The sequence below is a fragment of the Phycodurus eques genome, chromosome 4 (genome assembly GCF_024500275.1).
Source record: "Phycodurus eques isolate BA_2022a chromosome 4, UOR_Pequ_1.1, whole genome shotgun sequence".
NCBI lineage: Eukaryota > Metazoa > Chordata > Actinopteri > Syngnathiformes > Syngnathidae > Phycodurus > Phycodurus eques.
This window is the reverse complement of record NC_084528.1, coordinates 27,155,558-27,170,145: the sequence shown is the minus strand read 5'-3', so window position 1 is coordinate 27,170,145 and position 14,588 is coordinate 27,155,558. Positions and strand designations below refer to the sequence as shown.

The 14,588-nt window shown below is 41.0% G+C and overlaps 1 protein-coding gene across 2 annotated transcripts in view; it reads right to left on the bottom strand.

Moving 5' to 3' along the window:
• nkd2b (NKD inhibitor of WNT signaling pathway 2b) overlaps positions 1–9,588 on the bottom strand; it is a 35,161-nt gene extending 25,573 nt beyond the window's left edge. For both annotated transcript variants that reach the window (XM_061675772.1, XM_061675773.1), the window contains exons 1-3: positions 9,341–9,588; positions 9,213–9,239; positions 9,019–9,110 (exon numbers count right to left, since the gene is read on the bottom strand). In XM_061675772.1, coding sequence (XP_061531756.1) covers positions 9,019–9,110; positions 9,213–9,239; positions 9,341–9,365 — 144 coding nt within the window. In that variant the 5' untranslated portion in view covers positions 9,366–9,588. The remainder of the gene's footprint in view (positions 1–9,018; positions 9,111–9,212; positions 9,240–9,340) is intronic.
• Between the last annotated feature and the right edge of the window lie 5,000 nt (positions 9,589–14,588).

Here is a 14,588-nt window from a genome sequence, read left to right as displayed (position 1 = left end):
GGCATACAGCGCTCGCAAGCCAAAGTAAAAAATTGCCCTAACGACGGCTCGTATCGAGAAAAACGTGTTAGTTGGGTCACTCGTATCTCATGGTCTCTGTGCTGTAAAGTACTCCCCAGCTATATCGCGGTTTATCATCCACGCCACCATTATATCGCAATTTTTGTTTTTTAAATCCATTTTTTTTTTTCATGGGTTTTACATAATAGTTATTTGTAATGTCCCTACATGTGGGAAAGGAGAGCATTTTGTAACATTGGGTAACGCTCGTCTACATTAGAGCATTTCTTCCGTTTTCAGCTCCATGAAGTGTCCCAACTTCACAGACTGTAGTTTCTGATCCGCTGCTGACATCTTGCCATTCTGCTCCGTGAAGCTACACACGGATGCTCTTTGAGGTCCGGAAGCGGCAAACACCATGAAAAGAAGCGAAAAGACGCGAGCGACGTCAAAAGCAGCACCGACGGCACAGAGAGAAGGAGACAACTTAATTCCATAAAGATAACAGCACCGATAATAAGGAAAGCGTGACTTTTGTCTAAAAATATTTCCTTTGAGCTGTCTGAGAATTTGTCACAGAGGAGATCCTTTCATGCTCATCGCAAGGCACATCATGTTTTTTTTTTTTTTTGTATTAATACTCAATAGATGGAGATTAATTTGCGATCAAAACATGTTATTAGACAAATATGCTGAGGAATGCTTTGAAAGCTCTTTCATTGGCATAAAGTACCCCATTTATTTGGTTTGGATTTTTTTTTGCCACTGAAAGAAGGAAATGTCAATTTCTACAGTAAAGTCATCTGTTGGACACTCTACTTCATATTTCATATTGACTACAGATACAAGTAATTGATTTGTGGAACAACTAAATTAATAGCCAGAAAATCAGGTATGTCCATACCTGTACCAAACACTATAAAACCTAGTGTTTTCCATACATTTTATGATTCCAATTTATATTTTTATGTTCAAATACTTTACAATGTTTTAAAAGTGTTTTTAAATGTAAAAAAAAAGAAGAAAGAAAATCACTATAATGCACATCCCTAAGTATTATCGTAATTGCTTATTTAGTGTGCATGTTAATTCACAGTTTGCACATTGTAGTGACGTGGTGCATGCGAAGCAAAACATTTGAGGATCTGTATAATACAATCATCTTTTACATATTGCTGTAAAGTCCCCTTGTATCTGGGTCAGCGACCAACCTGATCCAACCAACAGAATTGAAAAGTGATTTCTCAACCAAACAAGTCAGACGGACATGTTTAGGATTGTTCGGCCCCGGTGGAGGTCAGAGCTCTACTGAGAGCTAATGTAAGTGTCAGAGCGTGGTGGTTCTGTCCTCCAGAGTGTTACAATGGAGCTGTGTTGAAACTTTTCCAAACTACCCTCATGGACATGTAATGCTCCTGCAGTGCCTCTTTCCATCAAACGCACAGACTGGGTGAGACTCGCCCTCTGACTCAGAGGCGTCGCGGTGACGCTCATGTGAACGCCAACGACATGAAAGAGCGGCTAAATAAGCATCTCGCGCTGGTGATGAGTGCGGAAGCCGCCCTGGTGATGATGTTTACACTGACGGAGACGTTTGTATTCGGCAAATGGCAACCAACATCGGAAAAGATAAACGGCCGCGGAGGTGTGGAGCGATGCGCATATTGGACGGCTATTAATGAAGAAAGGGAAGGTGAGATGAAAAGAGACATTTGCCCTAAGAGGTTCAATTCAATTCAGCTCGCCACGGTATGCTTTGCAAGTACAAACACTGACTTGGGTTGGATTTTGTGTGTAGGCGGGATGACAATAGCCGACTCCATTCTATATTGTTTTTGTTTGTTTTATTTATTTGGGATATCTAAAGGTTCTAGACGTTCCAATTGCAACGGTTACAAAAAAAAAACAACCTCAAGAAACACAAGTTTGTTTATTGTTAAAATCATTACATTAGTGGTTTATTTAGTCGAACAAAATGCTGACAATAGTTTGGTTTAACATCAAGTATTCGTGGGACAATATATTGTCACAGGCCTAACTACTATTAATAATAAATTAGAGCTTTTCTTGATATGCCAAGACACAATTTAGGGGAAAAAAAAAAAATTGCACCAGTGAATAAAAGTAATTCCATTTCGGAAACAAAGTTTGTTTCCTCCACTTTCTGCTATATATCAAGATCTGATTTGCGAACATATTACATTCATGATCTTCGAGTTTTAAAGCGTGAATGCTTCCTACCGATTGCTCTTGTTGTTTTAGTTGTGACTATGGGGATGCGCAGGGGCGGCTCTATTCTGGTGGGATACGGGAGCAGTATTCTACACCGTAATTCAGAAAAATCCTAAACTTCATGCTTCATCACCTCTTTTCAAAATAACTACAGTAATATATATAAAGACAAAATAGTATTACTAATGGATTGTTTTTAGCGTGTTTAATAAATTAAAGCTGTAGAATTTCAACATGGCTCCTGCAACCTTACATTTTTCTGTATATGGCCCTCGGTGAAAAAAGTTTGGACACCCCTGATGGAGAGTCTTCAATTAAACTCAACATGCTGTTCTTGGAATGTTGAGGGAAGCCGGAATAACCACACAAAATCCAAGCAAGCGCCAAGAGAACAAACTTCAGAGTCAAACTCAGAACCTCTTAACTGCGAGGCAATGTGCTAACCGCTTTGCCTAGTTATCCATCGATCCATTTTTCGTGCCGCTTATACTCGTTTTAGTCGTGGGGGCGCTGGAGCCTATCCCAGCTGATTACGGGCGGGAAGCGCGGTACACCCTCAACTGGTGGCCAGCCAATCGCACGGGACATACACTACCAAAAAAAAAAAAAAACATTCACACTAACATTCACACCTATGGACATTTCTAATATTAAAAAGCAATGATTCTATACTTTTTAAATAAGCAATAAATGAAACAAAGGCGATCTGTATTGGCAAAGCGTGAACATGATCCGAGAGACACTTTTACCAGGATGTGCACCAATTTGTTTATTTTTTCTTCCTCGGCCCATGCACGTCGTCCGATTCCCGCGTTTTGAGTTTTACCTTGTTTTGAGAAAATACGCACTTACTGTCAACCAATCAATGGGCTGCAAGTGTGTCAAGCTCCTCCCTCCCTGTGGTTGATACCACAACAGTAGTGTCAAAAAGTGGTTTATTTTAGTAACACTTACAGCTTGTGACAATGGTAAAAGTTGTGTTCAGATCTAAGTTAACTAAACTGAACCGAACCAGGGGAAAAAGAAAGCGTCTTCTTCCCAAAGTGAGGCAGATGTTGCCCTCCCGCTTCTCCCCCGATACCTCTAAAACCCCTTAAATACCCCCCCCCCCCCCCCAAAAAAATAAAAACGTAAATCCCTACTCCTCCTCTTTTCCTCTTCCACGGCAACCTTCCACCCCCTCCCCACCACAGCCCCTCTCCCCGCTCCAGGATTTTTCAGTACAAACCAGGAACAGATGTCTGCCGGGGCCGTGCTGAAAGACCCCGCTGTTCTGGATGCCAGCCACATGCTTTTCATTCAGAGATGAAGGCTCACAGCTCGCCTTCTTGTGAAGCCGTTTTCGGGGGGGTAGAAGGGCTGGAAAAAAAACAGACCCTCCAAATGCCTTCAAGACTGTTTAAAAAGAGCTACATATACCAGTGCACCTTTATGTCTCCTCTCAGCCGTGTTCGCCTCTCAGGTGGTGCTTTTTTATGCTTTTAGTCGCTCCAAATCATGAGCAAGACAGAGTATAAAGTCATTTCTTTCATCCAGCTGGGCAGGGGTGACATCTCTCTACTACTGATGGACCTTTAAAACCTCGGGTTACGTGCTGACGCAGTCGAGGCAACAGCTTTATGTCACAGGGACAGACTCATGGGAAACTTTTAATGATCGTCATTAAAGCAACAATATGTTGTAATTGTGCTTTCTAATAATATCTTCAAAATCATTTGGGTGTTTTGCTTTGTATTTGGCTTTTATGCAGCTTTTCTGAAACGTTTAAAGCCCCAGTGAAGCAAAATTAAAAATGTCCTCTAAATGTAACACACCACAGAGAGTGTTGTTGACAACCCTGCCAAATTGGAATGATTTAAAAAATTGCTAAGCTATATAAAATGAGGCTTAAAAATTGAAAAATCTAGCGGCCGTTACACCGTAATATTAACAGCGTTACACATATTTTTACACTTGTGTGACAGTTAGGGATGTTAAAATGTTACCTAAATCATTACCTGTACATTTGGTAAAGTTTTCGAGGGGCAAAGTTTGGAACAGATCATTTTCCTATGGAAAACAAAGAAGAAGAAAAAACACATATTCCTTATTGGGGCTTTAAATTTTATATTTGCCGCTGACATTTATGTCACTGAGCATTTGGAACAGGATCTCTACTGAGCCCATTTTTACTCCGAGAGTATTCGTGTTAATCTTTTTAAAGTGGAATACTGAAGTGTTTTTTTTTTTTGTCATGGAATGTAAAGTGTTGACACAGTGGCTCCCCACAAGTCTGTGGGCAAGACTTGAGACAAAAGGCGGTGCTGAAAGCCCAAATTAGCCTGTCATTATTGGGGCATCCCAGCGAGCCTGTTTGAAGCGCTCTGCTTGTGCGCGACAGGGTTTGGACCTTGTTGATGTTTCCAGAGGTGAAACACAGTCAACCCTCACACAGGACTCTCGTGAACTCATGAACACACGTCTCCAGGCTGGGGTGGGAACTTTTACGCATTCAGTAAGTGGAGACATGTTGATTTTCGGGAACTAAAGTACATGCATTGGTCTCACTGGCAGTGAAGGTGCTTCAGGCGTGACCATGCTGCCGTCCACTTCTTCTGCACTCTTTAAGTGGGATTACGCGATGAGGGCATCCAGCCAGCCGCCGACTGGAGTCATGCTTTGCTGAAAAATCAATATTTAAACAAGTTTGATCTGCTGTTATTTCTTCCTAAAGCAAAACCTCCGCAGATTGCCGGGTCAAAATTAAAGCTTTATCAAGAAGCTTTTCTAGGTGTGCACAGACTCAAGTTGGGCACAGGCCATGTTTGCGCTTCTTTTCCCGGCAGTACATCATCCCCCTGCCCCCCCCCCGCCAGATCTCCTCCCCTCTCTCCCCAAGAAGGGGCAGGGGGGTTGAAGGGCTGAGGGTTTGGAGGTTCCACTGATATCAGAGCCCTTTTATAACTCTCAGCGCTGCACTTTGAAGTCGCAGCCAGACAGCTCAGGAATCCTACTCCCCCGTTTGACAATGAGGAGGAAGGGTGGGGATGAATGGTCACAGCTAAACAGCATGTTTGGCCAATCTGCTCCCCTCTATGAAGTCACAAGTAATGTTATCTGTCCCTGCAGCTCATTAGCAGGCCACTGCTATGACAAAACCACCTCGTGAGGGCCAGATGTTGAGATAGTCTGCATAGTAAAGATGAGACCTCTCTCTTCTTCAATTGTTTCTACAAAATTGCAGCGTGTATTTTCTTCGGCGTATTTACTGTGTGTGTAACGCCGACTCTTGATTATCACATCCGAATCTATCTTTTACGATTGCCAATTTAAGACCACCACATGCTCAATCCATAAAAACAACACAAGCCCTTTTTTCACAGTGTAACTTCTGAAGTTGAATGTTCTAGAGATCATTTCATTCCAAATATGCCACGCAAAGACCTCATTTCAAATCTTTTGAATGGTTCTCTTTGGCCTTTTACTGCGCTTTTTCCCAAACAAAGAAGAGCTGAACACAGCTGTGAAGAGTGAAGCAGAATGTACATCAGAAGTAATGTGAAGTCAGCGGACACAAATGTAAAGCAGTTTAGTCATGTCCCAATACTTTGGTCCAGTGTAACAGCACATGCTGTCACTTGTTATCAACGTTCAAGTATTTGATTGTTTCTACGTTTCGCTAATAAAATGGTCATTTTACAAAGTTGAAGCAAAATCTTTGCGATCATTTTTCCACACATACAAAAGGTTATTGCAGACTCAGGCACCACTCCATGTAGAAATAAGTTGGCGATAGCGGCCAGCCAGGCAGAAAGAGTGCGTTAAAGACAGAATGTCCGAAGTTTGGGATCATCCCACACTTAAGGTAAAGTGCGATTTGTCAACTGCAAAGTAGAATTAGCTACCGTGCCACAAAACCACATCTACGCTTAGCAGCACAAGGTGTCGATATTGGCTAGTTTAATCGAGCCTACTACCACGAGTTGGAACGCATTGTAAGGTCAAGGATAGACATAGGCGCTGGTGCACCTTCAATCCTGGACAAACAGTTACAAACATTCATACACACCCAAGCATTCAACATAGCGCAAATATGGCTAAGAGTTAGCTGCTAACCTAAGCTCACAACAACCAACTCTCCACTCTAATTCACTAATTCCCACATCACTTACCACCAGTTCAGGCCCCACCTTTTAAAGTCATAGACCCTCAAAATCACAGCTATTGTAGCTTGAGGAATGTGCAGATGGCGACCCCAAGTGGACAACAATAATACCTACACGGCTGCGCCTCACAGGCACATTTGATGTTTGATCATGCTAAATCAATCTTTGAGCAATTACTCGATGAATTGAATAGAATTAGAATTTAGGCCCTACTTAAAGCATTTCTTGGCCACTGAATAAAGAGTGGCAGTCTGAACCTGGAATTGATCATTTGTATTTCCATTATTTTCTTCGGGAAAGCTGTACTCTCAATCAATAAGTACAATTAAAGAAAATGGACTATTTAAAATCCATCTATTGCTCTATACTACTGATCCTCTTACTGGTCACCAGTCAGTCGCAGAGCACATACAGTACAGAGACAAGACAATCATTCACGCTCACATTCACGTCACCGAGTGGGTTCTGAACCCACACTGTCCGCACTGAAGTCAGAAGAATGTACATCAGTGACAAACTTTTTAAAATAAATTCTTAAAGCAATGACAATTACATTTCCTCAAAAGCAGCAAGGTTTGTATCAGTACATGAATGACAAACACCTCTGTTATTACTGCTGCATATGTTTGGCTTGAATTGAAACTAAAGCCACAGACATCTAAGAATCCATAAACTAAAAATAACATTCAGAAACATGACACTGTCTGATCCTGGTAGAGACATGTAAATTGAAAATATGTGTTATCAAACTTGCTGCGCTACAGTATATAAATTCTCACTGAGCTGAGCTGGGATGTTAAAACGCCCCCGAGGGCATCTTTGACATCTATAAACTCCAACCGTAGTCTCATTCCCAACATTAATGTAACAAATGAGCAGGCGGGCCCATTTTACTTCTGCAATCCGATATATACAGCATATTCCTTTCAGCCTGTATTTCATAGTCAACACAATCATGAAAGAGACTTTTTGATATATATTTTCCCTAAAAAATAAAAAAATAAAACTCTCCCTTATGCCAGATTCACGCGACAGCTGACATCCATAAAGAAGGAAAAGGGGCTGAATATGCAGATGTGGTTGCAAGGAGGGAATGGAAATGCATGGAAAAGGGATTATTTTTACTTTACCACCAACACTATAGTACATGTGGTTACATATACATGATGGCATATTCAATCATGTCTCCTCACTTGTTCCTATTGTTTTTTTTGCGGGGTGAAATATGGATAGCCATGTATTTCTGGGCCTTTAATGATGCAAGTGACGAATGATAGCAAATAAATCAGCGCCGTGAGCGACGTGCAGGTGGGAAGCACCTACTAATAAAAGCCTTTGGTGGTTTCCCTCCAGGGGGCATGTGAACTCCAACGCCCCTTTAATTTGCAACCAGTAGGAGGATAATGAGCCTGATTTAAACCATGACTCTTGCACTATTACAACCACCCACCTCACCTACTGTTCTTGCCCTTGTAACCAACCACACATGAAATTCACGCAGGTTGTGGAGCAAACTTTACACGCCTCACTCGGAAGAAAACGCTACCCTCTCCATCCACTGTGTGTGTGTGTGTGTGTGTGTGTGTAGCTTTCATGTCCTCTCCAGTGATGGCGAGAGGGGGTTGGTAACAATCGCAGCACTGTTGTGTCAAGAGCCAGACGTGTCACAAAGAACATTAAGACACTTTGTGAGGGTCTCCACGCATGCTCGTCAATCCACTTGGCCTCCTCCTTAAAAGTCAAGAAGTGCTCATCTCCTCTTACAGGGTGAGGGGGTTTCGGGGGGGGGTCACAGGTCCAAGCAGAAAACTTTGAAGTGCCTGACACACTCAACCCGTCAGCAAACACACAGACACACTCTCGTGCACACAGCTGGCATTCTTTAAATGCAGGGATTCCCAAACCTTCAGTTCTAGACGCAAACTTTGGTTCCTCCCCAGTAGACATATTTACTAATAGACATGCAATTTCATTGACGTATAATGTACACAAACTGATAATAAAGAGCATCGAGGACATGGATTGGATTGACTACAAATGTGAATCAAAAAGCATTTGCTCACAAAATGTGTATTTCACTTTGTACATTTCATTCTGATGATGGCTGACCCAATACAAATGAACCCGCCACCTAATTTGAACCCCCACCCTAAGTTTGAGGAAACCCTGCTTTAACTGATTGGACAACAACACGCATCAATAACACAGTATGAAAGCAAAAACATGTGGAATAACGTTTACTAGTGACATGTGTTGATTAGATAGGCAACAGTATAATTCTTTCTGCTAAAATATATATATATATATATTAACTGCAACTGAGAATGAATGACATGAATGAAATTATTTTGGGTCAGGTTTACCAATTTGATGCCAATCTAACCAAAGGTACCACAGTGATAAGTTGTATAGATATACATTTTTGACATACTATATGATGTGGAACGCTTTGGATAAAAACAAATAAAAAAACTCTGCGGTAGGTAGGTATATTAGATTAGATAGATAGATAGATAGATAGATAGATAGATAGATAGATAGATAGATAGATAGATAGATAGATAGATAGATAGATAGATAGCGTTTTAGTTAACACAGAGATAATGTCATATGCATATAAGAAGCCAATAATCCACCATACCTGCATGTTCTTCATCTTGTGATCCATTCCTCCATAGCGCTCAGATTCGTCCAATCCCCTCCGGAGGAAAGCGTTCACAACAAAACTGTCCCCTGACACATAAAAAGAAGAAAACAAACAAAGACATAATCAGCATGAACTTAACTAGTTCATCACTGATAAATGGTCTTCATGCAGTTGTACGCTAGACTCACCTTCTGGGTTCTCTCTGCGCTTGCACGCTTAATTGATTCATGCGGAAAAAAAGACATTATTGTTAAGTAATGTTTTCAAAGCTGCATTATGCAATTTGATCCAGAAAAAAACCCAAAACATGTCTTACCGTGTTTAGATTGTAGTTTTCCCATTCTTGAATCCCGCGTCGCTGGATCAATAAAACGGTACCGAGTAAATCCGAATTTCCTCAGCTCGGCATGGTCACATTGTGCAGTGGCCGAACTCCACCGTCACCCGAAGTCCGACAATTAAATGTCTCGTTCATAGAGGGAGTACCGAGTGTTCACGAATAAGACGGCCAAGTCGTCCAAAGTGATGGTGGGAGAGCTTTTGTAAGTCCGCCCCTCCACTGGTTTCACCTCAGTTCGACTGCGGAGCGGCTGGAAAAACCACCAGACACGCTGGGTGCGTGTCAAGCTGCACGGCACACCGGTTGTGTATATCCGGTTAAGGCTTTAAAAACAAAAGATTCAATTGGCAGAAAAAAAGAATAATAATAAAATTCAACGGAAATAAACAGCTGGGTTGAGGCAGAAATTGTTAGATAAGAGCACCAATTCGCTTAAATTTATTTACAATGATTTAGAATTGTGGGAATGCTTTACCAGAATTGTACACGGGACCAAAAAAAAAAAAAAAAAAAAAACTGGAAGAAACACGCAAGCACATGGAGAGATGCAAATACACAAGACTGGATTTTTTAACTCTTAAACCTCAGATCAAGACTCATAAAGCATTTATTCCTCAGAGATAGTAAATTGCCTTATTTCGTATAAAATGTTCAAATAACTTAGCTAAAATGTAGTACTTTCTTTATCCACGACGATTACCAAGCATAATAAAACACATTTTGTAAGGAATCTACCCAATTTCCGGTATTTTTTTTTTAGCTTGGCTATCTAACATTGATACCTCTCACGCCTGTTACTATCCAGTGGCTATAAAGTTTTCAAATTTCAGGTTTTTGTGATATAAAAATGAGAAAGATAAAGCTTTAAATTTTTTTCCCCCACCATTAAAGTTCCATATAGCCTGTACAATTCAATTGAAAAAAACAATCTTCGAGAGAGGAAGTCAAACTAAACTACAGAGATGTGGTTGCACATGTGTGCACACCCTCTTATTCTTGGGGATGTAGCACTGTTCAGTCACATTCAAACTCATGTTCAATGAGAGTCAGCACACACCTGCCACCATTTAGAGTGCCGCTGATTAACCACAATTAAAGTTCAGATGTTCTGGTAGGCTTTTTCTGACATTTTTTGGGACATTTTGCTTCCACGGCATCAGAGGATCTCATTGTTGAACGTAGCAGTCAGGACAGGAAAAGGGTATAAAATAATTTCCAAGGTATTAAATACGTCATGTAACACAGTGAAGACAGTCCTCGCCAAGTTGGCGCAACATTTACATGACCAGGAGTTGGATGTCCTTCCAAAATTGATGAAAAGATGAGAAAACTGGTCAGGGAGGCTGCCAAGAGCAACAATGTTGAAAGACGTGCAGGAATTTCTGGCAATTACTGGCTGTTTAGTCAGTTGACAACAACTGGGCTACAAGGTGTAGGGTGGCAAGACGGAAGCCTTATAATTATTATTATTTTTTTGAAACAACCAAGCTCGGCCATATTTTGCAAAGACACACTTGAAATATCCCAAATGTATGTGAGGACGTTTGTTATGTCCCGATGAAACCAAGGATTAATTCCAAAAGGTATCTTTGGCACAAAAACAACCCTGCTCGTCACCATACAACACCGCACCCTGCAAGTGAAGAGTGGTGGTGGCAAGGTGAGGGGTAATAATCAACACTTCCAAATAAGTCAGTGTTAGCACAAAACCCTGGGTTTCCTGCGAAAAAGCAAAAATGCCTGTTTTAAAAAAAGCCTACTAGAACATCTGAACTTTTTGTGGTCAATCATAGGCTCTTTAAATGGTGGCAGGTGTGTGCTGATTCCTATTTAACCTATGAGTTTTAAAGTGATTGGCTAATTCTCAACAAAAACCACATCCCCAATTGTGCACACACTTGTGCAACCATATTATCTCAGTTGTCTATTTCTACTTCCCTGCTCAAAAATAATTATTTTTTTAATGAGTTGCACAGGTTCTAGCTCACATTAAGGGTGGAAAAAGTGATTTATCTAGGCCTCATTTTTTATATCACAAAATCTGGCATTTGAACAATGGTGTGCACACTTTTTATATCACAATGTTCCCATTCTATTCATGCTTTCAATTTGCTTTCTCACTCTTAGGCACTGTATGAACTGGTCATTAAGAATGTAGAACTTGTATAACAAAACTGGCCGAAGACCAGATCAGAGATTTTTTTTTTTTTTCTCCACCCGATTGATTTTTGTGTACTAAAACACTTTTGGAGTTTAAGAAGCGTGCAGCACATGTGCTAAAGATAAACTGCTGTTTGTTGAGGAGAACCTGGAAGAACTTGCTGTACTTTAACGTTCTTCACTTCAAAAGCTGCTCCACACTTTTATGGTTTGTTTCTGTTGGCGGGTGTTAAAATAGAGTCTGGCTGAAGAACACACGCGCCCTAATGTTATGACTGTATGGGCCATCGCTTTTTTCCCTCCATGAACTCATTAAATGTGTATTTTGTACACACCACACTCCTGCAGAATATATTCCAAACGAGTGGAGATGGTTGCATGCTAGTGATATCCAGGTGGTCCTCAGTTTACGACACCTTTTGGTTACGAACGCTGCACAATTAACTAGTTTTTATTGAATATGTATATTTACAGCATAGAAGTGGTTTTCATAGAAATTAGTATTGTCATTACGACTTTACTAGTGCATGTTAGTGCCTGCCTGCACTTTGTCCCGACGTACGTACACGTTCGCCATAAATCGAGGAGTGGACCTATGTACGTATATGAAGGGGTTCTCAAACTTTTTGGGTCCAGGGACCCCATACAGGGAGGCAGAGGTAGGTCATAACTAGCTACCATTACTCTGCTACAATTAAGTATTTTTTTGGATTAAATGTAATTGTCACAAGTAGTGACTAATGCAACATGTTTTTTTTACTTGAGTATTTTTGTCAGGCAGAAATTCAAATTTTAGTTTGTTACATTACGTTACAATGAGCAGTCAATAATCGCCATGATGAAAACGTTTGACCTGAGCTATGTGCTTCCAAGCTGCAAATATTTTGACAAAGTCACCGTGAATCAGTTGTACAACACTATGTGAGAAAAGAGTGTTGGAGAGATAGAAATGCTGCATGCACTTTTTGAAAATTTTTTACGACATACTGTAATTTATTGCAAATTATTTAGCAGATTGGAAACCCCGGTTTGAGGACCACTGATTTATGGACTTTGGCCCACTATCATGACAATATGAGCTGTGTACGTTCACCTTTATTATCTGAACAGTGTAGATCAAATGTGCTGCCCTATTCCACGTCCTGTGAGTGAGAATGTTACTGGATGGTATCAACGGAAGCTCTCAGACAGAGGACCTTCACATGTTTGCTGCTGCTGCTCAGATGAGCACATGCATTTGCATAGCTCATTGATGTCAGCCTTCACTCATCCTGCCTCGCCTAATTATTGGCTTCTCTTCATGCAGCCCGGCTCACAGGATGCAGGGTGCATCCTCCTCGCGTGCATCTTTTTCCTCCGCAACATCAGACACTTTCCTTGAAGGGATCACAAACAGGTGGGTGGGTGGGTGGGTGGGGTGGGGGGGAATGTCAGAAAGCAAGGAGAAAGTAGCCTGGGAATGGAAGCAGGAAATCTCAATAAAGTGTCCTAACCTATCAAGGACGTAGAGGGCATCATCAGAGCAGTGTCACACACTTCTACGTCCGAATTTGGGTATGTTTAAGCCACACCAACTAAGGCCTGGTACACACAAGGATTACTCAAATCTTAATAGATATTTATTTCTTTATTAGTCTATGTGTGTACCGGGGCTAAAGCATGGTACACACCCAAATGGCTAAATGTTGTAAATGTAAAAATCGTTTTAACGGCATTTGAATGAGAAACTTTCTCCTTCGTTGTTGTATGTAAACTAAACTTCAAACCTCAGACTTGTTTTCAAATGTTTGCTTATAAACTCCCAAAACACTGTTGTCAGTTTAACGAATGCAACAACACATTTTTCCTACCCGTGTTTAGTTAAAAACTGTTTTGTGTAATCTGGTTTGGTATCCAAAACAAAACGAGTGGTGTATTTTATTGTTTTTTTTTGCATGTATGTTCCCGCCTGCATGCCTTATAATGTGTGTAAATGATTCACCATTGGCACATGCACTGGTATTCCATTGCTTTCAGCGACTTGCGTGAAACATCAGACTATTTGTTTTGTGTGGGCTTCTCTGTCATTGGAGAGTGATTTTTTGGGAGGGGTAAGTGAAACAATAACAATGAGGCTTTTGGCCTGTCTTCCTCCTCTTACTTGATTACCCTTATGACAGCTACTATCAGAAGAAAGCAGCTTCCAGACAGAGCAATTATGGTTTCATTTACTGTAACCATTCCTGTAGTATTACTCCGTCTCCTCCGTTTTTCTCACTTAAACACAAGCACAAGTCCTTGTGACTTTTGAGCCTGCGGGGAATCCAATCCAGTATTTCTTTTTAAAACCCAGCTTTGAGATGAATCTATGATTAGACTACAAAACCCTCCGTTTGATCCCGATTTTGGATAGTAATGCACCGTGTCAATTATTTTTAGTGTGGCAACCCGAGCAAAGTTGTTTTTAAGGTGACACTGGTGTGATTGTGTGGGGATTAAAGATACATTTTCCATTCTGCAGTCACCTTTGAAGTTGTGTGAAGAAAAAAACAGGGCATTTGACCAACAAACAAAGGGCCCATTGTCTGCACTCTCCAGCTGACATGCAAAGAAGCCGAGTATTCACAGAATGAGAGACATGCTCCTATGAACAATGCCACCACTGATCTCTTCATATAAACACTGCTTATGACTGATACATATCAGGAGCCCTGTGACAGTTGTGCGTTCAGGTCAAGGAGGCAGCAAGCACCAGCCAAGCCCAGAATGTCACTCCGGGTCACACTGTCTGAACTAATTCCGAAAACCTGCACGAGCAAGTCTGGGAAAAAAAATCCCTGCTGCAAGTCTTTTACAAGGCAAACTTGGCAACTTTCAACCATGCTCTTATAGATGAGCACCTAATCAGCCACAACAAGCTTCAATTGGTGGAAACATTTCAAAAGGAGCTAAGAATATTTGAAAACAGCATGGATGCGCCATCTGGTGACAAAAACATTTCACTGCCGCTGTTGTGGACAAATTGTTTATTTGAATTACAGGTATGTACAATCTCTTGTAAACAGTGCAAATATTATTTGTTGGC